This window comes from Festucalex cinctus, chromosome 17 (genome assembly GCF_051991245.1).
Source record: "Festucalex cinctus isolate MCC-2025b chromosome 17, RoL_Fcin_1.0, whole genome shotgun sequence".
In the NCBI taxonomy this organism is placed as follows: domain Eukaryota; kingdom Metazoa; phylum Chordata; class Actinopteri; order Syngnathiformes; family Syngnathidae; genus Festucalex; species Festucalex cinctus.
The window spans coordinates 19243623-19264380 of record NC_135427.1 but is presented as its reverse complement, the minus strand read 5'-3'; the positions used below and the strand labels follow the sequence as shown (position 1 = coordinate 19264380).

The 20758-nt window shown below is 47.6% G+C and overlaps 3 protein-coding genes across 3 annotated transcripts; all 3 read left to right on the top strand.

Annotated features, from left to right (window-relative positions):
• Positions 1-335: 335 nt before the first annotated feature.
• LOC144005369 (uncharacterized) lies at positions 336-19002 on the top strand. Its single transcript, XM_077503494.1, has 5 exons — positions 336-500; positions 559-642; positions 989-1305; positions 3976-4305; positions 18643-19002. Exons 1-5 carry the CDS (start codon positions 392-394, stop codon positions 18946-18948), a joined length of 1146 nt encoding a protein of 381 aa, XP_077359620.1. The 5' UTR covers positions 336-391; the 3' UTR covers positions 18949-19002.
• LOC144005300 (uncharacterized) lies at positions 6778-9228 on the top strand. Its single transcript, XM_077503400.1, has 4 exons — positions 6778-6901; positions 6960-7043; positions 7389-7759; positions 9079-9228. Exons 1-4 carry the CDS (start codon positions 6793-6795, stop codon positions 9226-9228), a joined length of 714 nt encoding a protein of 237 aa, XP_077359526.1. The 5' UTR covers positions 6778-6792.
• LOC144005299 (uncharacterized) lies at positions 10372-11919 on the top strand. Its single transcript, XM_077503399.1, has 4 exons — positions 10372-10510; positions 10569-10652; positions 10997-11223; positions 11908-11919. Exons 1-4 carry the CDS (start codon positions 10402-10404, stop codon positions 11917-11919), a joined length of 432 nt encoding a protein of 143 aa, XP_077359525.1. The 5' UTR covers positions 10372-10401.
• Positions 19003-20758: the final 1756 nt, after the last annotated feature.

Here is a 20758-nt window from a genome sequence, read left to right as displayed (position 1 = left end):
GTGACCCCACAGATATCATCATCAACTTATGGGAGACATTTAAAGTATTTATTAAGGGAGGGATAATTTCATTTGTCTCCCACAAGAATAGACTGAAAAGGGAACGTTTGTCTATACTAACACGGTGTATTGGACAATTGGATGAGATATATGTTACATCACCATCCCCAAATGTGTATAAAGAACGATTACGTTTTAAGCCCGGCATTGGATTCATCTTGTGTAGCACCAGCTGGAAGCCATTATTTTAGTGACAGTTATGAAAAAGACAGACCACATGAGCTTTTATATCAGGTGACAGGTGGCCACAGATGCTGCTAATTGGCTATAATTAGCACCAGCGTCACCTGCTATAAAAGCTCATGTGGTCCGTCTTCAGAAGTATCACTGAATGATGGCTGCTGTTTGGTTTTTGGTTGTGCTGGCGTATGCACTTTTGATGGGCGCTGATGCTAGATCAGAAGGATCCAATGTTGGGCAGAAAGAAGGAGCTGTGCTAGGTAAGGTTTGATTAATTACATTTCTGTTTGTGATGCCTAAGACTTGTCTTTTCTACAGATGTGAAATCCAATGATGTTTCACTTGAGGAGGCTTTTAAACTTCTGCAGCGTTTGAGTTCTGCGTTGAACTTGCAAAATGAAGGTGAGGAAAAATTGGGTGTTTTGCCATCAGGCTGCCTGGGATCGTTTATTTGGAAATAGTCATGCTGAATTAAAATGTGACTCTCTCAGACAAGTCTGAACTAAAACATATTTGTGCAAGTATTAATGCATAAAACTAGCATGTGCAAGATTTTCTCAAAGGTACTGAATTTAAGTGTTGCATCAAAAATTACTATTTATCCAAAATTTAAATGAATTCACATTTTAATAGTTCTACCTGTTGCTGGCATTAATGGCAGTGGTTGGATAACTTTTGTAGTACCCAGTTTTTTTTGTAATCTGAACTGCAACTTTTTTTTTTTTTTTTTCCTCCCCCATCAATTAAGTGGCAGCCAAGGATGATGTAGTGAGCCACGAGGACCATGCGCCGCACCACAACGTGAGCCACGAGGACCATGCGCCGCACCACAACGTGAGCCACGTGGACCATGCGCCGCACCACAACGTGAGCCACGAGGACCATGCGCCGCACCACAACGTGAGCCACGAGGACCATGCGCCGCACCACAACGTGAGCCACGAGGACCATGCGCCGCACCACAACGTGAGCCACGAGGACCATGCGCCGCACCACAACGTGAGCCACGAGGACCATGCGCCGCACCACAACGTGAGCCACGAGGACCATGCGCCGCACCACAACGTGAGCCACGAGGACCATGCGCCGCACCACAACGTGAGCCACGAGGACCATGCGCCGCACCACAACGTGAGCCACGAGGACCATGCGCCGCACCACAACGTGAGCCACGAGGACCATGCGCCGCACCACAACGTGAGCCACGAGGACCATGCGCCGCACCACAACGTGAGCCACGAGGACCATGCGCCGCACCACAACGTGAGCCACGAGGACCATGCGCCGCACCACAACGTGAGCCACGAGGACCATGCGCCGCACCACAACGTGAGCCACGAGGACCATGCGCCGCACCACAACGTGAGCCACGAGGACCATGCGCCGCACCACAACGTGAGCCACGAGGACCATGCGCCGCACCACAACGTGAGCCACGAGGACCATGCGCCGCACCACAACGTGAGCCACGAGGACCATGCGCCGCACCACAACGTGAGCCAGCACGAGGACCATGCGCCGCACCACAACGTGAGCCAGCACGAGGACCATGCGCCGCACCACAACGTGAGCCAGCACGAGGACCATGCGCCGCACCACAACGTGAGCCAGCACGAGGACCATGCGCCGCACCACAACGTGAGCCAGCACGAGGACCATGCGCCGCACCACAACGTGAGCCAGCACGAGGACCATGCGCCGCACCACAACGTGAGCCAGCACGAGGACCATGCGCCGCACCACAACGTGAGCCAGCACGAGGACCATGCGCCGCACCACAACGTGAGCCAGCACGAGGACCATGCGCCGCACCACAACGTGAGCCAGCACGAGGACCATGCGCCGCACCACAACGTGAGCCAGCACGAGGACCATGCGCCGCACCACAACGTGAGCCAGCACGAGGACCATGCGCCGCACCACAACGTGAGCCAGCACGAGGACCATGCGCCGCACCACAACGTGAGCCAGCACGAGGACCATGCGCCGCACCACAACGTGAGCCAGCACGAGGACCATGCGCCGCACCACAACGTGAGCCAGCACGAGGACCATGCGCCGCACCACAACGTGAGCCAGCACGAGGACCATGCGCCGCACCACAACGTGAGCCAGCACGAGGACCATGCGCCGCACCACAACGTGAGCCAGCACGAGGACCATGCGCCGCACCACAACGTGAGCCAGCACGAGGACCATGCGCCGCACCACAACGTGAGCCAGCACGAGGACCATGCGCCGCACCACAACGTGAGCCAGCACGAGGACCATGCGCCGCACCACAACGTGAGCCAGCACGAGGACCATGCGCCGCACCACAACGTGAGCCAGCACGAGGACCATGCGCCGCACCACAACGTGAGCCAGCACGAGGACCATGCGCCGCACCACAACGTGAGCCAGCACGAGGACCATGCGCCGCACCACAACGTGAGCCAGCACGAGGACCATGCGCCGCACCACAACGTGAGCCAGCACGAGGACCATGCGCCGCACCACAACGTGAGCCAGCACGAGGACCATGCGCCGCACCACAACGTGAGCCAGCACGAGGACCATGCGCCGCACCACAACGTGAGCCAGCACGAGGACCATGCGCCGCACCACAACGTGAGCCAGCACGAGGACCATGCGCCGCACCACAGCGTGAGCCAGCACGAGGACCATGCGCCGCACCACAACGTGAGCCAGCACGAGGACCATGCGCCGCACCACAACGTGAGCCAGCACGAGGACCATGCGCCGCACCACAACGTGAGCCAGCACGAGGACCATGCGCCGCACCACAACGTGAGCCAGCACGAGGACCATGCGCCGCACCACAACGTGAGCCAGCACGAGGACCATGCGCCGCACCACAACGTGAGCCAGCACGAGGACCATGCGCCGCACCACAACGTGAGCCAGCACGAGGACCATGCGCCGCACCACAACGTGAGCCAGCACGAGGACCATGCGCCGCACCACAACGTGAGCCGCCACGAGGACCATGCGCCGCACCACAACGTGAGCCGCCACGAGGACCATGCGCCGCACCACAACGTGAGCCGCCACGAGGACCATGCGCCGCACCACAACGTGAGCCGCCACGAGGACCATGCGCCGCACCACAACGTGAGCCGCCACGAGGACCATGCGCCGCACCACAACGTGAGCCAGCACGAGGACCATGCGCCGCACCACAACGTGAGCCAGCACGAGGACCATGCGCCGCACCACAACGTGAGCCAGCACGAGGACCATGCGCCGCACCACAACGTGAGCCAGCACGAGGACCATGCGCCGCACCACAACGTGAGCCAGCACGAGGACCATGCGCCGCACCACAACGTGAGCCAGCACGAGGACCATGCGCCGCACCACAACGTGAGCCAGCACGAGGACCATGCGCCGCACCACAACGTGAGCCAGCACGAGGACCATGCGCCGCACCACAACGTGAGCCAGCACGAGGACCATGCGCCGCACCACAACGTGAGCCAGCACGAGGACCATGCGCCGCACCACAACGTGAGCCAGCACGAGGACCATGCGCCGCACCACAACGTGAGCCAGCACGAGGACCATGCGCCGCACCACAACGTGAGCCAGCACGAGGACCATGCGCCGCACCACAACGTGAGCCAGCACGAGGACCATGCGCCGCACCACAACGTGAGCCAGCACGAGGACCATGCGCCGCACCACAACGTGAGCCAGCACGAGGACCATGCGCCGCACCACAACGTGAGCCAGCACGAGGACCATGCGCCGCACCACAACGTGAGCCAGCACGAGGACCATGCGCCGCACCACAACGTGAGCCAGCACGAGGACCATGCGCCGCACCACAACGTGAGCCAGCACGAGGACCATGCGCCGCACCACAACGTGAGCCAGCACGAGGACCATGCGCCGCACCACAACGTGAGCCAGCACGAGGACCATGCGCCGCACCACAACGTGAGCCACCACGAGGACCATGCGCCGCACCACAACGTGAGCCACCACGAGGACCATGCGCCGCACCACAACGTGAGCCACGAGGACCATGCGCCGCACCACAACGTGAGCCACGAGGACCAGGCGCCGCACCACAACGTGAGCCACCACGACCAGGCGCCGCACCACAATGTGAGCCACCACGACCAGGCGCCGCACCACAATGTGAGCCATGATGTCTCAGACTATCAGGATGACACAATGGAGGATGATGTGGCAGATGTTTCAGTGAATGTTTGACCTGTTCTCTTTTCTTCATGGCTGCACCATTAATAAAAGCATGGAAATACTATAATTTTATGTATTTATTTTTTTTGTTCCACTCAAAACACCGTCCTACAACTGACATGCCCCATTTAACAAAGCTCTCCTTTACCACCATGTCTTGTCGTACATGCCAATTGTGGGGGGTATATTTTTATTGCTTTTTTTTTTTTTTTTTTTTTGTAGCATTCACAATTCTACTTGGAAAATCTTAGGCACAAGCAACACTTGCTTTCCCTCAATTTTATCTGCCCCGCTTATAAGGCTGTTTCTGTAATACAGTTAAGGCCCTCAGATATTTTTTCATACATGCCACGATTTATATTGAAGGCAAAGAAGTGGCAAAGCCTTTTCAGCATTTTTGTCATCGATTGTCTGGCAGTTGGGGTAGGCAAGCAGTAGAAAATGCTTTTATGAGCATTAACCTTTCATGGCCAGCCACTGAGCCAGAAATTAAGACCTTGAAGGACACATTTTTTATTTTTCCCCCCATTAAGTTTTGTGTAGCAGCATGCAATGTTGAGGAAAAAAAAAAAAGATACCTAAGCCAAGTAAGACTTTACAAATTCGTCACTTCAAGTGTTCCAACAACTCAGAAGTTTATACAGTAGCCAAACTTTGTAGGCACCTGAACTGAAAGTGTTTGACTCAAAACGAGGTTCACACTCAAACGTTGGGGGAGGATCAGAGAGGCAGTTGCATAAAACTTGATGCATTTATTAAAGCTGCAACAACTGAGACAAGTGCACACAATTATACATTCACTGACACATCCTGCTCCAGTCTGTCACTCTCAACATTTTCATTGTAGTGGTGGTCCTGGCTCATGTTGCCGTTGGGGTGGGCCTGGCTCAGAGCATCATCCTTGGCTGCCCGCTGAAAGATTATATATATAAAAAAAAAAAGTCCTATAATTTACAAACAGGACACTACGATCATGATTTCCAACCACTGTGCCATCTATTCTGTGCCAGCGATTCAGAACTATAAAATGTGCTTCCACTCGATGGCAGAAGGTACAACAATTTGTCTATCCGCATTTTGGCATAATACTACTTTCAGTTAGTTTGCTAAGTTTGGGATAAATTTTTGGTGAAACACACAACTCGAGTGTCTTTAAGAAAACGATCCTGCAATTTTTATGCATTAATGCTTGCACAAATTTGTTTTTGTTTCAACTTGCTTCAGGTAATCACTCTTTATAATTTTAAACACCAAACTAGTGATGTGCTTCTCGGGTCGAATCCCTGAAGCGTGTGCCGAGTAATGTAGATGAGTGGTTCATGAACGGCGATTCAATGCGTGTGTCGATGACGTACGTGATGACGTTTGAAGCCCCGCGAAGCGGGTGTACCACGTGACTGATTCAGGAAATGATTCGCTAGGTTTGAGTGTAGTTCGAAATAAAAGCGGCAAAGAAACGCTATGGATTCCCCTTCACTTTTTGTGTTTTCGGGTCCCTTACTGCGGTACTTCTTTGCATTTTGCATTCGATTTGACCGACGACGACGAGCTTCTTTTTTTGCGATGGAGTTCAAGGAACCAGCAAGAAAGAGAAGAAAATATCCCCAGAGTTGAAAATCCCCTTCAGTACTGGGAATCACAGAAATATGCGCTTCCAAGTTTATACAAACTTGCTGTCTCATATCTATGCACCCCTGCTTCATCAGTACCATGTGAAAGAGTTTTTTCAAAAGCAGGTGAAATTCTATGCACAAAAAGAAACCGCCTGAGTCCAAAAACTTTGGAAAAAATATTGTTTTTAAATAAAAATGAATAAGCACTTTATTTTACCTCATTTTTTCACATTTTCACTTGTTGCATAAGCACAAACATAGACAAAGTAACACAGAACAATTCATGTTAAAACACTCTTCAAATATATATTCTTTTGTATTTAGAGCATGATTTACACCCCACCATTTTATTGCATGCACCAAGCATGTTATACATTTTCTGTCCACATGATGGCGTAGTCGAGGAAATGAATCATCTTGAAGCCCCTACGTGTGTGTGAAGCATTTCACTGCAGGGCTTTACTGCTTTACGGGGCTTCATTTTGCCATCACTACACCAAACAAACAAATTGTTACCAACTACCTGTGTCCATTAACAACGCATGCCCCAACACAGCCAAGAGCCAAGACGGAGCCATTATTTCAGTGACAGCTATGAAAAGGACAGATCACATGAGCTTTTACAGCAGGTGACAGGTTGCCACAGATGCTGCTAATTGGCTCTAATTAGCACCAGCGTCACCTGCTATAAAAGCTCATGTGGTCCTACTTTTTCAGATTTATCACAGAAATGATGGCTGCTGTTTGGTTCTTGGTTGTGCTGGCATATGTGCTTTTGATGGGCGCTGATGCTAGATCAGAAGGATCCAATGTTGGGCTTAAAAAGGGAGCTGTGCTAGGTAAGGTTTGATTAATCAAATGTCTGTTTGTGATGCCTAAGACTTGTCTTTTCTACAGATGTGAAATCCAATGATGTTTCACTTGAGGAGGCTTTTAAACTTCTGCAGCGTTTGAGTTCTGCGTTGAACTTGCAAAATGAAGGTGAGGAAAAATTGGGGTGTTTTGCCATCAGGCAGCCTGAGACTGTTTGATATCAAAATGTTAGGCTGGATTGAAATGTGACGGCCTCAGACAAGTCAAAACTAAAACAAATTTGTGTAAGCATTAATACATAAAACTAACATGTGCAAGGTTTTCTGAAAAGATACTGAAGCTAAGTGTTGCATCAAAAAAAGACTATTCAAAACTCGAGTAAATTCACATTTTAATAGTTCTACTTGTTGCTGGCATTAATGGCACAGTGCTTGGAAATCACAACTGTAGTGGCCAGTTTTTTCTAATCTGAATTGCAACTCTCCCCCCCTTTCCCCATCAATTAAATGGCAGCCAAGGATGATGCAGTGAGCCACGAGGACCATGCGCCGCACCACAACGTGAGCCAGCACGAGGACCATGCGCCGCACCACAACGTGAGCCAGCACGAGGACCAGGCGCCTCACCACAACGTGAGCCAGCACGAGGACCAGGCGCCTCACCACAACGTGAGCCAGCACGAGGACCAGGCGCCGCACCACAACGTGAGCCAGCACGAGGACCAGGCGCCGCACCACAACGTGAGCCAGCACGAGGACCAGGCGCCGCACCACAACGTGAGCCAGCACGAGGACCAGGCGCCGCACCACAACGTGAGCCAGCACGAGGACCAGGCGCCGCACCACAACGTGAGCCAGCACGAGGACCAGGCGCCGCACCACAACGTGAGCCAGCACGAGGACCAGGCGCCGCACCACAACGTGAGCCAGCACGAGGACCAGGCGCCGCACCACAACGTGAGCCAGCACGAGGACCAGGCGCCGCACCACAACGTGAGCCAGCACGAGGACCAGGCGCCGCACCACAACGTGAGCCAGCACGAGGACCAGGCGCCGCACCACAACGTGAGCCAGCACGAGGACCAGGCGCCGCACCACAACGTGAGCCAGCACGAGGACCAGGCGCCGCACCACAACGTGAGCCAGCACGAGGACCAGGCGCCGCACCACAACGTGAGCCAGCACGAGGACCAGGCGCCGCACCACAACGTGAGCCAGCACGAGGACCAGGCGCCGCACCACAACGTGAGCCAGCACGAGGACCAGGCGCCGCACCACAACGTGAGCCAGCACGAGGACCAGGCGCCGCACCACAACGTGAGCCAGCACGAGGACCAGGCGCCGCACCACAACGTGAGCCAGCACGAGGACCAGGCGCCGCACCACAACGTGAGCCAGCACGACGTCTCTGACTATCAGGATGATGCAATGGAGGACGCTGTGGCAGATGTTTCAGTGAATGTTTGACCTGTGCTCTTTTTCATGGCTGACCATTAATAAAAGCATGGAATTACTATAAGTTTTTTTTTCTTTTCTTTTTTCCTGTCACTCAAGACACTGTCCTACTTAACTGACATTCACCCATTTATCAAGCAAATACATCAGATATCTTTTAACCATAGAAAGTTTACATTCACTAGTCTTTGAAGGTGCTTTATTGCCTTGGAGTTAAGTTCCTCTTTCCTGCAATCTACTCTGAACAAATGTCCTGATGTTGAATACACTTGCACCAGCTCCAAACAAATAGTGAGAAGTTGAATAAATGTTTTACAATTTTATATATAATAAGACAATATTGCATAAATTGTACACAAACTTGTCAAGGCAATCCCCTGTAATGTGATTGCAAAGGACATTTAAATTTACGCATTGACTCGAGCAGCAATCTTCTCCCATGCTGCCGCCTTGTGTGAGTTGCTGCAATGTTCTTTGCCTTTTTTTTTTTTTTTTTATAATGACATGTTCAAATTTGACATATGATCGCATTAAGATTTTCTGTTGATGGGCAAACAAAAAGTATAGAAGCGGAGGGCGGCACCACGCCTGTTGCCATGGTGACTTGACAAATCAGGGCTCTGTTGATACAACTGATCGGAATCAACTGTGCTGGAACCGAAAACAGTTTCCTATCTGAGGGTATGTGAACACATTCAGGGTCAATCTCAGTTTGTTGAACCTGCTTTGTGAAATACACCCCTGGACAGCTGTTCCAGTTTACTAGTAGGGCGCCCCGGGGATTACCCAGAACATCTCAGATGCCTTGGGGACATCTTGGGATCCTGGCAGAGGGGTTGGATAGTACGGCCAGGGAGAGGGAAGTCAAGGCCTCCCTGTTGGAGCTGCTGCCCCCTTGACAGAGTCCAGACAAGCAGTAGAAAATGCTTTAATGAGCATTAACCTTTCATGGCCAGCCACTGAACCAGAAATTGAGACCTGCAAGGACAGTCTTTTCCATCATTAAGTTTTGAGTGCAGCAGCAAATAATGTTGAGCCCCTACTACCCCAAAAAAGAAAAGCCATATTTGTGATGCCTAAGTCAAGTAAGACTTTACCAATTAGTCACTTCAAGTGTACAAACTACTCAGTTTCTACAGTAGCCAAACTGAACTGAGTGACAGCATTTGACTCAACACAAGATTCCCACTCAAAAAAAAAGTTGGGGGAAGGGAATAAAAAAAAAAAAAAGGTCATAGAGGCAGTTGTATAAAACTTGATGCATTTATTAAAGCTGTTGCAAGCAAGGCAAGTGCACACAATTATACATTCACTGACACATTATCCTCCATTCTGTCACTCAAGATTTTCATTGTAGTGGTGGTCCTGACTCATGTTGCTGTGGTGGTGGTCCTGGCGCAAAGCATTCTGAGCTGCCAGTTGAAAGCAATTTTTTTTTTTAAAGTTGCATTTTAGATCATTTAAAAAAAAACAACTCATGATTTCCAACTACTATGCTATCTATTCTGTGGCAGTGATTCAGAACTATTGAAAATATGCTTATACTTGATGGCAGAACGTACAATAATCTGTGTCCATCCGGCTGTTGGCATAATACTTCATGTTAAATTGCTGAAATTTGGGATAAATTGTCATTTTTGGTGCAACATTCTACTTCAGTATCGTTAAGAAAACTTTGCACGTGCTAATTTAATGCATTAATGCTTGCATAAATGCGTTTTGATTTAGACTTGCCTCAGGCAATCACATTTCAATCCAACATGACTATTCCCAGTGAACCCAGGTAGTCCGATGGTCAATCACACAATTTTTCCTCACCATTATTTTGGCGCTTCCATGCCAAATTCAAAGCCTGCAGAAGTTTATAAGCCCATGTGCTCTTGTGTCCATCAAGAGCACATGGGCCAAACAGCAGCCATTATTTCAGTAACAGCTATGAAAAGAACAGATCACATGAGCTTTTATAGCAGGTGACAGGTGGCCACAGATGCTGTTAATTTGGCTCTAATGAGTGCCAGCGTCACCTGCTATAAAAGCTCATGTGGTCCGTCTTTTTTGTCATTATCACTGAAATGATGGCTGCTGTTTGGTTCTTGGTCGTGCTGGCGTATGCACTTTTGATGGGCACTGATGCTAGATCAGAAGGATCCAATGTTGGGCAGAAAGAAGGAGCTGTGCTAGGTAAGGTTTGATTAATCAAATCTCTGTTTGTGATGCCTTAGACTTGTCTTTCCTACAGATGTGAAATCCAATGATGTTTCACTTGAGGAGGCTTTTAAACTTCTGCAGCGTTTGAGTTCTGCGTTGAACTTGCAAAATGAAGGTGAGAAAAAAAAATGGGTGTTTTGCCATCAGGCTGCCTGAGACTGTTTGATATCAAAATGTTAGGCTGGATTGAAATGTGACGGCCTCAGACAAGTCAAAACTAAAACAAATTTGTATAAGCATTAATACATAAAACTAGCATGTGCGAGATTTTCTCAAAGGTACTGAAACTAAGTGTTGCATCAAAAATGACTATTTATCCAAAACTTGATTAAATTCACATTCTAATAGTTCTACCTGTTGGCATTAAAGGCACAGTGCTTGGAAATCACAACCGTAGTGCCTGGTTTTTTTTTGTACTCTGAACTGCAACTCCCCCCTTCCCCATCAATTAAATGGCAGCCAAGGATGATGCAGTGAGCCACGAGGACCAGGCGCCGCACCACAACGTGAGCCAGCACGAGGACCAGGCGCCGCACCACAACGTGAGCCAGCACGAGGACCAGGCGCCGCACCACAACGTGAGCCAGCACGAGGACCAGGCGCCGCACCACAACGTGAGCCAGCACGAGGACCAGGCGCCGCACCACAACGTGAGCCAGCACGAGGACCAGGCGCCGCACCACAACGTGAGCCAGCACGAGGACCAGGCGCCGCACCACAACGTGAGCCAGCACGAGGACCAGGCGCCGCACCACAACGTGAGCCAGCACGAGGACCAGGCGCCGCACCACAACGTGAGCCAGCACGAGGACCAGGCGCCGCACCACAACGTGAGCCAGTACGAGGACCAGGCGCCGCACCACAACGTGAGCCAGCACGAGGACCAGGCGCCGCACCACAACGTGAGCCAGCACGAGGACCAGGCGCCGCACCACAACGTGAGCCAGCACGAGGACCAGGCGCCGCACCACAACGTGAGCCAGCACGAGGACCAGGCGCCGCACCACAATGTGAGCCACCACGTCTCAGACTATCAGGATGACACAATGGAGGACGATGTGGCAGAAGTTTCAGTGAATGTTTGACCTGTGCTCTTTTCTTCATGGCTGCACCATTAATAAAAGCATGGAAGTACTATAATTTTATTTTTCCTCCACTCAAAATGCCATCCTCTGCAAACACTCTCCCATTTATCAAGCTCTACTTTAACATGTCTTGTCATATCTGTTTTGTCATTGACAGTTGTTGTGGGGGGTATATGTAGGATTCACATTTCTACTCAAATTGTTGGGCACAACCAACACTTGCTATACCTCAATTCTTTGAACTATTTTATCCGTCCCACTTATAAGGCTGTTGCCTTAATTCAGAAAAGGCCCTAAGATACATTTTCATACATGTCAGCATGTTATGATTTATATTAAAGGCAAAAAAAATAAAATAAAATAAAATCAGTTGGTAAGCAAGACGGTGGCAAAGCCATTTATGCATTTTTGTCCTTGTTGGGGTAGGGCCCAACAAAATATGGTGTCTTACCTCTTTAGGCAAATGTTGGCTGGCAAATGCTCATTGTCATCTGTAGGAGCATAAATGGCCCAATCACTTAAATCAGGTGACTTCCTAAATCTCTGAAAGTAGCTACTGTCAAGACTATCCTAAAAGAGTGCTGGATGTCTCCCTGCTAGCAAATTAGACAAATTGCAAACCTTAACCAAAAATGTTGGAAATGTGGTTTTTAATAAAAATTTCTTGGTTAAATTTTTTTATTTTTTTTTATACATTCCAGTCAGGTTTCTGACTTTATCACAGTACAGAAACAGCTCTGTTTAAAGCACTGAATGATGTAAGATTGATCACTGATGCAGGGAATGATATCGTTTGTCTTGTTGGACCTCAGTGCAGCATTTGACACGATTGGTCATATTCTTTTGGACAGGCTGGAAACTTGGGTGGGGTTAAATGGAACCAGGGCCGGCCCAGGCTACAGGCGAGCTAGGCGGTCGCCTAGGGCGCCATCTTGTGGAGGGGGCGCCAAATTGCAGAAAGGAAAAAAAATAAAATTTAAAAAACACAAACACAAAAAGCCCTCCCCCCCTCTCGTGTTTTCTAGCATAAAATTTTATATAGCAAATATATTTTATTGAGTTCCTTTTTTTTTTTAATTACTTCTATTTCAAATAAATGTGAGTTCACGACCTGCTGTCCTGGCGCTAGTGATGGCAAAATGAAGCCCCGTAAAGCAGTAAAGCCCTGCAGTGAAATGCTTCACACACACGTAGGGGCTTCAAGATGATTCATTTCCTCGACTACGCCATCATGTGGACAGAAAATGTATAACATGCTTGGTGCATGCAATAAAATGGTGGGGTGTAAATCATGCTCTAAATACAAAAGAATATATATTTGAAGAGTGTTTTAACATGAATTGTTCTGTGTTACTTTGTCTATGTTTGTGCTTATGCAACAAGTGAAAATGTGAAAAAATGAGGTAAAATAAAGTGCTTATTCATTTTTATTTAAAAACAATATTTTTTCCAAAGTTTTTGGACTCAGGCGGTTTCTTTTTGTGCATAGAATTTCACCTGCTTTTGAAAAAACTCTTTCACATGGTACTGATGAAGCAGGGGTGCATAGATATGAGACAGCAAGTTTGTATAAACTTGGAAGCGCATATTTCTGTGATTCCCAGTACTGAAGGGGATTTTCAACTCTGGGGATATTTTCTTCTCTTTCTTGCTGGTTCCTTGAACTCCATCGCAAAAAAAGAAGCTCGTCGTCGTCGGTCAAATCGAATGCAAAATGCAAAGAAGTACCGCAGTAAGGGACCCGAAAACACAAAAAGTGAAGGGGAATCCATAGCGTTTCTTTGCCGCTTTTATTTCGAACTACACTCAAACCTAGCGAATCATTTCCTGAATCAGTCACGTGGTACACCCGCTTCGCGGGGCTTCAAACGTCATCACGTACGTCATCGACACACGCATTGAATCGCCGTTCATGAACCACTCATCTACATTACTCGGCACACGCTTCAGGGATTCGACCCGAGAAGCACATCACTACCTGGCGCCCTGAACCTGACCCGCTGCTGCCGCTTACAATGAATGAAAGGTAGGGGGAGGGGTCGTATATCATCTCAGAGTGTAGTGTCAGCACTTTAGAAAGATAGATAGATGGTTGGCACACTTGTGTTGTTTATACATTGACATCGACAACAATGAAAAGGTCCAAGCCTTCAGGTGCTGCATTAAGAAAGCGGCGAAAGGAGGAGGAGGAAAAACGGGCCCAGGGTAGAGGTATGTATGTCAGTCAATCATCATTGTTTATAAAATAAACACGAAAATAGTGTTCGCTTCTTAGCTTGCTTGTAACTTGTTTACTGCACCATTACATCCATGCTAGTAGCTACTTTGCACACAAGAGTGGGGCAACGCTTGCTGAGTTTAAACTAAAACAGCCAGTAAGTCCAGATCCCTGCAAATGGATTTGCACAAGTCATTGTTTCACATAACCACATTAATTTATTAATTTATTGAAAATAAGAATTATGTGCTGGTTTAATGTAAACATCGATATAGTAAATGCATTTTTTTTTTAACTAGATGCGCTGAGAAAATATTTGCAGCCACAACAAGCACCTGCAGAAGCTGTGGTAAACAATCCTTCAGTGTCATCTTCACCAAAGGCTACTGAATGTAAGTGCATGGATGGTGCATTTAATACAAAAAGCCATAATTTCTGACATTGTATTCTATCATAATGCAAATGGATTTGTTTTCCCTGCTTTAACACCAAAATAATTTGAAGTGATGTATTTTGTTTAATGTACAGCTGAAGCAACAGCCAGTCAAGCACCAATCAGCAGTACTTTGAGTGACACAAAGCTCGATCTTCTAGATCCAGGTGACTATTTCAGTTATATCAGCTATTGCTGCATCATGTACAGTGCTCAGCATATATGAGTATACCACCTTTGAAAAATTTAAAGATTTTGTTCAATATCTCCCCGCGACCCTTGTGAGGAATAAGCGGTCAAGAAAATGGATGGATGGATGGATGTTCAATATCTCAATAAACATAAGAACAATTTCCAAAATATTGACAAAATGTTTTCTGTAGAATACGCACTTGACTCACAACATGAAAGTAAGGTTGTAATAGGATGCATAGATTACAAAATCTTCAATTTAATCAAATTAACTAATGCAAAAAAACAAAACAAAAAAAAAAGCAACCCACAACAAAAACGACTACATCTAGTATTTTCTATGAGCTCCATGACTGTTATGGGTAGCAACATGTCTGCTAGGCCTGGAATTAACAAGCCTTTTTCTCGGGGTCTACTTATTTGTGCAATATGTACTCTAATAAATAAAAAAATAAAAAAAACTCTTAGCAGAGATGCAGTCATTTCCTTCCTGGCCAAAATCCAATATGTCAAGCATGGAACTTTTAGTTTTTCTAGAGGAGAAAAAACTTAGAGAAATCTATCCCAACATGTGGGTAGCACTCAGAGTGGCCGCTACCATACCAGTGACTGTAGCATCAGCTGAGAGATGCTTTTCCAAGCTTAAACTAATAAAAAACTATTTAAGGTCTACCATGTCACAAGAACGGCTAACTAGAGTGGCACTTATCAGCATCAATCAAGAAGTATCCAGGCAGCTATCCTTTGACGCACCAATTGATGCCTTTGCTGCAAGGAGGTCCCGGCGTGCACTATTTTAAGTATTTGCCGTTATGTTCCTAAGTTATTTAGTGAAGTTTTTTTGCACACTATTCACATTATCTGTGAATCACCTTATTGCCAAAGTTTTACGATATATCAAAGTTTGTATATTGATACATTTACTGTTTTTTGTATCTTACACAATTATTAATGTACATAGTGAAAACATTTTGAGGTTTTAAATACTGTTATTTTGCAAAAATTGCAATAAAAAGTTGCATTGCATTGTACTTCTGTTATTTTTCTTATTTTTATTTGTTTGTGGAATTTGGTATTTATTGTGTGGTGTGCTATTGAATATAATATATCTATAATTTTTGTGTGTGTGTGTGTTTTTTTTTTTTTATGGGATTGGGGGGGGGCTACCATGTACATTTTCGCCTAGGGTACCAAATCATGTAGGGCCGGCCCTGAATGGAACAGTCCTGCTGTGATTTGATTTGTGAAGGAGTTGAGTCGAAAGGCGAAGCTCTCGATTTACCAGTCGAGCTACTTTCCTACCCTCACTTATGGTCATGAGCTGTGGGTCGTGAGGGAAAGAACAAGCTCTCAGATACAAGCGGAGGAACTGAGTTTCCACCGCTGGGTGTCCAGATTTTTCCTTAGAGATAGGTGGGAGAAGCACACTCATTTGGGAGGGACACAGTAGAGCCGCTGCTCTACAGTGATGAGCCAACTGAGGTGGCTCAAGCATCTGATTTGGATGCCTCCTGGACACGAGTTGCGACTGAGTAGTTGGGAGCCCCAGAACACGCTAGACTGTCTCAGCTGGCCTGGGAACATCTTGGGATCCTGGCAGAGGGTTTGGATTGTACAGCCAGGGAGAGGGAAGTCAAGGCCTCCCTGTTGGAGCTGCTGCCCCCATGACAGAGTCCAGACAAGCAGTAGAAAATGCTTTAATGAGCATTAACCTTTCATGGCCAGCCACTGAACCAGAAATTGAGACCTGCAAGGACAGTCTTTTCCATCATTAAGTTTTGAGTGCAGCAGCAAATAATGTTGAGCCCCTACTACCCCATAAAAGAAAAGCCATATTTGTGATGCCTAAGTCAAGTAAGACTTTACCAATTAGTCACTTCAAGTGTACAAACTACTCAGTTTCTACAGTAGCCAAACTGAACTGAGTGACAGCATTTGACTCAACACAAGATTCCCACTCAAAAAAAAGTTGGGGGAAGGGAATAAAAAAAAAAAAAGGTCATAGAGGCAGTTGTATAAAACTTGATGCATTTATTAAAGCTGTTGCAAGCAAGGCAAGTGCACACAATTATACATTCACTGACACATTATCCTCCATTCTGTCACTCAAGATTTTCATTGTAGTGGTGGTCCTGACTCATGTTGCTGTGGTGGTGGTCCTGGCGCAAAGCATTCTGAGCTGCCAGTTGAAAGCATTTTTTTTTTTTTTTTTTTTTTAAAGTTGCATTTTAGATCATTTAAAAAAACAAACAGTCATGATTTCCAACTGCTGTTCTATCTATTCTGTGGCAGTGATTCATAACTATTGAAAATATGCTTATACTTGATGGCAGAACGTACAATAATCTGTGTCCATCCGGCTGTTGGCATAATACTTCATGTTAAATTGCTGAAATTTGGGATAAATGGTCATTTTTGGTGCAACATTCTACTTCAGAATCTTTACGAAAACTTTGCACGTGCTAATTTAATGCATTAATGCTTGCATAAATGCGTTTTGATTTAGACTTGCCTCAGGCAATCACATTTCAATCCAACATGACTATTCCCAGTGAACCCAGGTAGTCCGATGGCCAATCACACAATTTTTCCTCACCATAATTTTGGCGCTTCCATGCCAAATTCAAAGCCTGCAGAAGTTTATAAGCCCATGTGCTCTTGTGTCCATCAAGAGCACATGGGCCAAACAGCAGCCATTATTTCAGTAACAGCTATGAAAAGAACAGATCACATGAGCTTTTATAGCAGGTGACAGGTGGCCACAGATGCTGTTAATTGGCTCTAATGAGTGCCAGCGTCACCTGCTATAAAAGCTCATGTGGTCCGTCTTTTTTGTCATTATCACTGAAATGATGGCTGCTGTTTGGTTCTTGGTCGTGCTGGCGTATGCACTTTTGATGGGCACTGATGCTAGATCAGAAGGATCCAATGTTGGGCAGAAAAAAGGAGCTGTGCTAGGTAAGATTTGATTAATCAAATCTCTGTTTGTGATGCCTAAGACTTGTCTTTTCTACAGATGTGAAATCCAATGATGTTTCACTTGAGGAGGCTTTTAAACTTCTGCAGCGTTTGAGTTCTGTGTTGAACTTGCAAAATGAAGGTGAGAAAAAAAATGGGTGTTTTGCCATCAGGCTGCCTGGGATCGTTTATTTGGAAATAGTCATGCTGAATTAAAATGTGACTGCCTCAGACAAGTCTAAACTAAAACATATTTGTGCAAGCATTAATGCATAAAACTAGCATGTGCAAGATTTTCTCAAAGATACTGAAGTTAAGTGTTTCATCAAAAATGACTATTTATCCGAAACTTGAGTAAATTCACATTCTAATAGTTCTACCTGTTGTTGGCATTAAAGGCACAGTGCTTGGAAATCACAACTGTAGTGCCCTGTTTCTTTGTACTCTGAACTGCAACTCCCCCCCCCCCCCCCCCCCCCCTTTCCCCATCAATTAAATGGCAGCCAAGGATGATGCAGTGAGCCAGGAGGACCAGGCGCCGCACCACAACGTGAGCCAGCACGAGGACCAGGCGGCGCACCACAACGTGAGCCAGCACGAGGACCAGGCGCCGCACCACAACGTGAGCCAGCACGAGGACCAGGCGCCGCACCACAACGTGAGCCAGCACGAGGACCAGGCGCCGCACCACAACGTGAGCCAGCACGAGGACCAGGCGCCGCACCACAACGTGAGCCAGCACGAGGACCAGGCGCCGCACCACAACGTGAGCCAGCACGAGGACCAGGCGCCGCACCACAACGTGAGCCAGCACGAGGACCAGGCGCCGCACCACAACGTGAGCCAGCACGAGGACCAGGCGCCGCACCACAACGTGAGCCAGCACGAGGACCAGGCGCCGCACCACAACGTGAGCCAGCACGAGGACCAGGCGCCGCACCACAACGTGAGCCAGCACGAGGACCAGGCGCCGCACCACAACGTGAGCCAGCACGAGGACCAGGCGCCGCACCACAACGTGAGCCAGCACGAGGACCAGGCGCCGCACCACAACGTGAGCCAGCACGAGGACCAGGCGCCGCACCACAACGTGAGCCAGCACGAGGACCAGGCGCCGCACCACAACGTGAGCCAGCACGAGGACCAGGCGCCGCACCACAACGTGAGCCAGCACGAGGACCAGGCGCCGCACCACAACGTGAGCCAGCACGAGGACCAGGCGCCGCACCACAACGTGAGCCACCACGAGGACCAGGCGCCGCACCACAACGTGAGCCACCACGAGGACCAGGCGCCGCACCACAATGTGAGCCACCACGAGGACCAGGCGCCGCACCACAACGTGAGCCACCACGAGGACCAGGCGCCGCACCACAACGTGAGCCACCACGAGGACCAGGCGCCGCACCACAACGTGAGCCACCACGAGGACCAGGCGCCGCACCACAACGTGAGCCACCACGTCTCTGACTATCAGGATGATGCAATGGAGGAAGATGTGGCAGATGTTTCAGTGACTGTTTGACCTGTGCGCTTGTCATAATTGCTACACAATTAATAAAGGCATGGAGGTACTCTATTTCATGTTTTAATTCGGGGGTTGTAGTTTACTCACACCCATCACCATGGGCGGGCCATAGGGGTCCGTGCCCGCCCAGTTGAGGGCATGGATCTCTAAAATGGTTCTCTTTTGTTTATTATATTTTTCCAGTCTTTTGGTTTAGCACTCTTATATCCGAGTGTCATAAACGCAACACAGGTGTCGGAGGTATGTTACGTTTGTGTTGGCTGCTTCAGTTCATTGCTTTTTTTTTTCTTTTTTTTTTTTTTTTAAAAAGAAGCTCAGAATTGTTCTTTCGGTAGTCGTACCGATTCAACGACTTATTGCTTTTTTTGTGTATGTGTGCGTGTAAATATGTATACGTTTATACTCATTAATTCACCTAAAACCTTATAAAAATCCGATTTACCCTTCACCTTAACCAGGTACTTCAGAGTCTTGCCAGAGTCATGAGGTTCAAATGGTCAGGAGACCAGAGAAAAGGTCAGAAAAGAAATAAAGCAAAGTGAAACCCAGCACCGACCAAACACTTCCTGCCTTCACCATGGTTACAAAGTCTTACGCCAACCCCAGAAGCCTCTAAATTCCAACAAGTTAATGAGATCTCAAGAGACTAGAGGAAAAACTAAAGAGAGGAAGGATCAATGAGGCAGAGTGAGATCCATAGAAACCAGTACATCCAATCCATCAAAGTGAAATCCAGCACCAACCAAACCCCTCCTGCGTGGTTACAAAAACTGAGTCTTATGCCAACCCCAGAAACCTCAAACTTCCAATAAATTGAGATCTCAAGTGACAAGAGGAGTCAGTTCATTGCTTCTAATGCTCACCACTCTCCGAATTGTTTTTGGTTCGGCTACGGCCAACGGTGGCCATTTGTACAAGTAACGTTTTCTGGCGGCATTCTTGCAAGATGTCACAATATGACGAAAAAGTGGTATGGTTTTTGCAGATTTTGTCTTATCTGCAACAGCCATCACAGTCTTACTGAAAATAATGCTAGGTATGCCTTATGCTGACTTATACGCATATGCGACAAATGTCAATGTGGGCGTTCAATGCAAGAGTCATGTACATTTTGTACAAGGGAAGCTGCAACTTGGCGCACAACACAAGTGAGGAGGGACATACAAACTTCTTTCGTGTCGGCAACTAAAGAGTCACTTGGGAAAAAAAAACTACGGGACCCACATGTTTTATATATATATGAGGTAGGATTTTGCTTTTTTTTTTTTTTTTTTTTTTTTTATTCTACTGCAGACACCGTTCAAACAGGTGGCCCGTTCGAAGTATGTCAGCACATCCGCCCTATTGGATGTGGCAATTGTATTTGCCATTACATCGGCAAAAATAGTAAGATTCACTTTGAATGGGATAATCCAATGAGTTGTGGCTTGATAATACATCTCAAAGGAGAAACAGAAGGAGGCATCTTTACAAATAGCTTCACTTTGCCTCATCCAATATGGCTGCGGCGTCAACGTACTCATGGCGCCACCGCAGTCTACTTTACGTGTGTGTACTGTAAATGCGGTCTATGATAATATTGTCAGTGGGCGCCAGTCAATGGATAGATGTACGACAGTGCTACATAAATTTATCCAAATATATTGGGCAAGTTAATGCTGTCAGTATGGTATTCATAATAATTGGGCCCGCCCATGCATTTCATGTGCCCCCCTTAAGCCTGGGCGCTGGTGACGGGTCTGAGTTTACTCCATGTGTAATTGGGTGGTGGGGAGGAGTGGTTATTCCAGATTTGAGGGCAAATGGT

Coding starts and splice junctions, on each gene's coding strand:
- LOC144005369 (XM_077503494.1), top strand. CDS start 392: ATGATGGCTGCTGTTTGGTTTTTGGTTGTGCTGGCGTATGCACTTTTG. Junction 643..988: donor GTTGAACTTGCAAAATGAAG/GTGAGGAAAAAT, acceptor CCATCAATTAAG/TGGCAGCCAAGGATGATGTA. Junction 4,306..18,642: donor ACGTGAGCCACGAGGACCAG/GCGCCGCACCAC, acceptor CACGAGGACCAG/GCGCCGCACCACAACGTGAG.
- LOC144005300 (XM_077503400.1), top strand. CDS start 6,793: ATGATGGCTGCTGTTTGGTTCTTGGTTGTGCTGGCATATGTGCTTTTG. Junction 6,902..6,959: donor TAAAAAGGGAGCTGTGCTAG/GTAAGGTTTGAT, acceptor TCTTTTCTACAG/ATGTGAAATCCAATGATGTT. Junction 7,760..9,078: donor ACCAGGCGCCGCACCACAAC/GTGAGCCAGCAC, acceptor ACCCCTGGACAG/CTGTTCCAGTTTACTAGTAG.
- LOC144005299 (XM_077503399.1), top strand. CDS start 10,402: ATGATGGCTGCTGTTTGGTTCTTGGTCGTGCTGGCGTATGCACTTTTG. Junction 10,511..10,568: donor GAAAGAAGGAGCTGTGCTAG/GTAAGGTTTGAT, acceptor TCTTTCCTACAG/ATGTGAAATCCAATGATGTT. Junction 10,653..10,996: donor GTTGAACTTGCAAAATGAAG/GTGAGAAAAAAA, acceptor ATTAAATGGCAG/CCAAGGATGATGCAGTGAGC.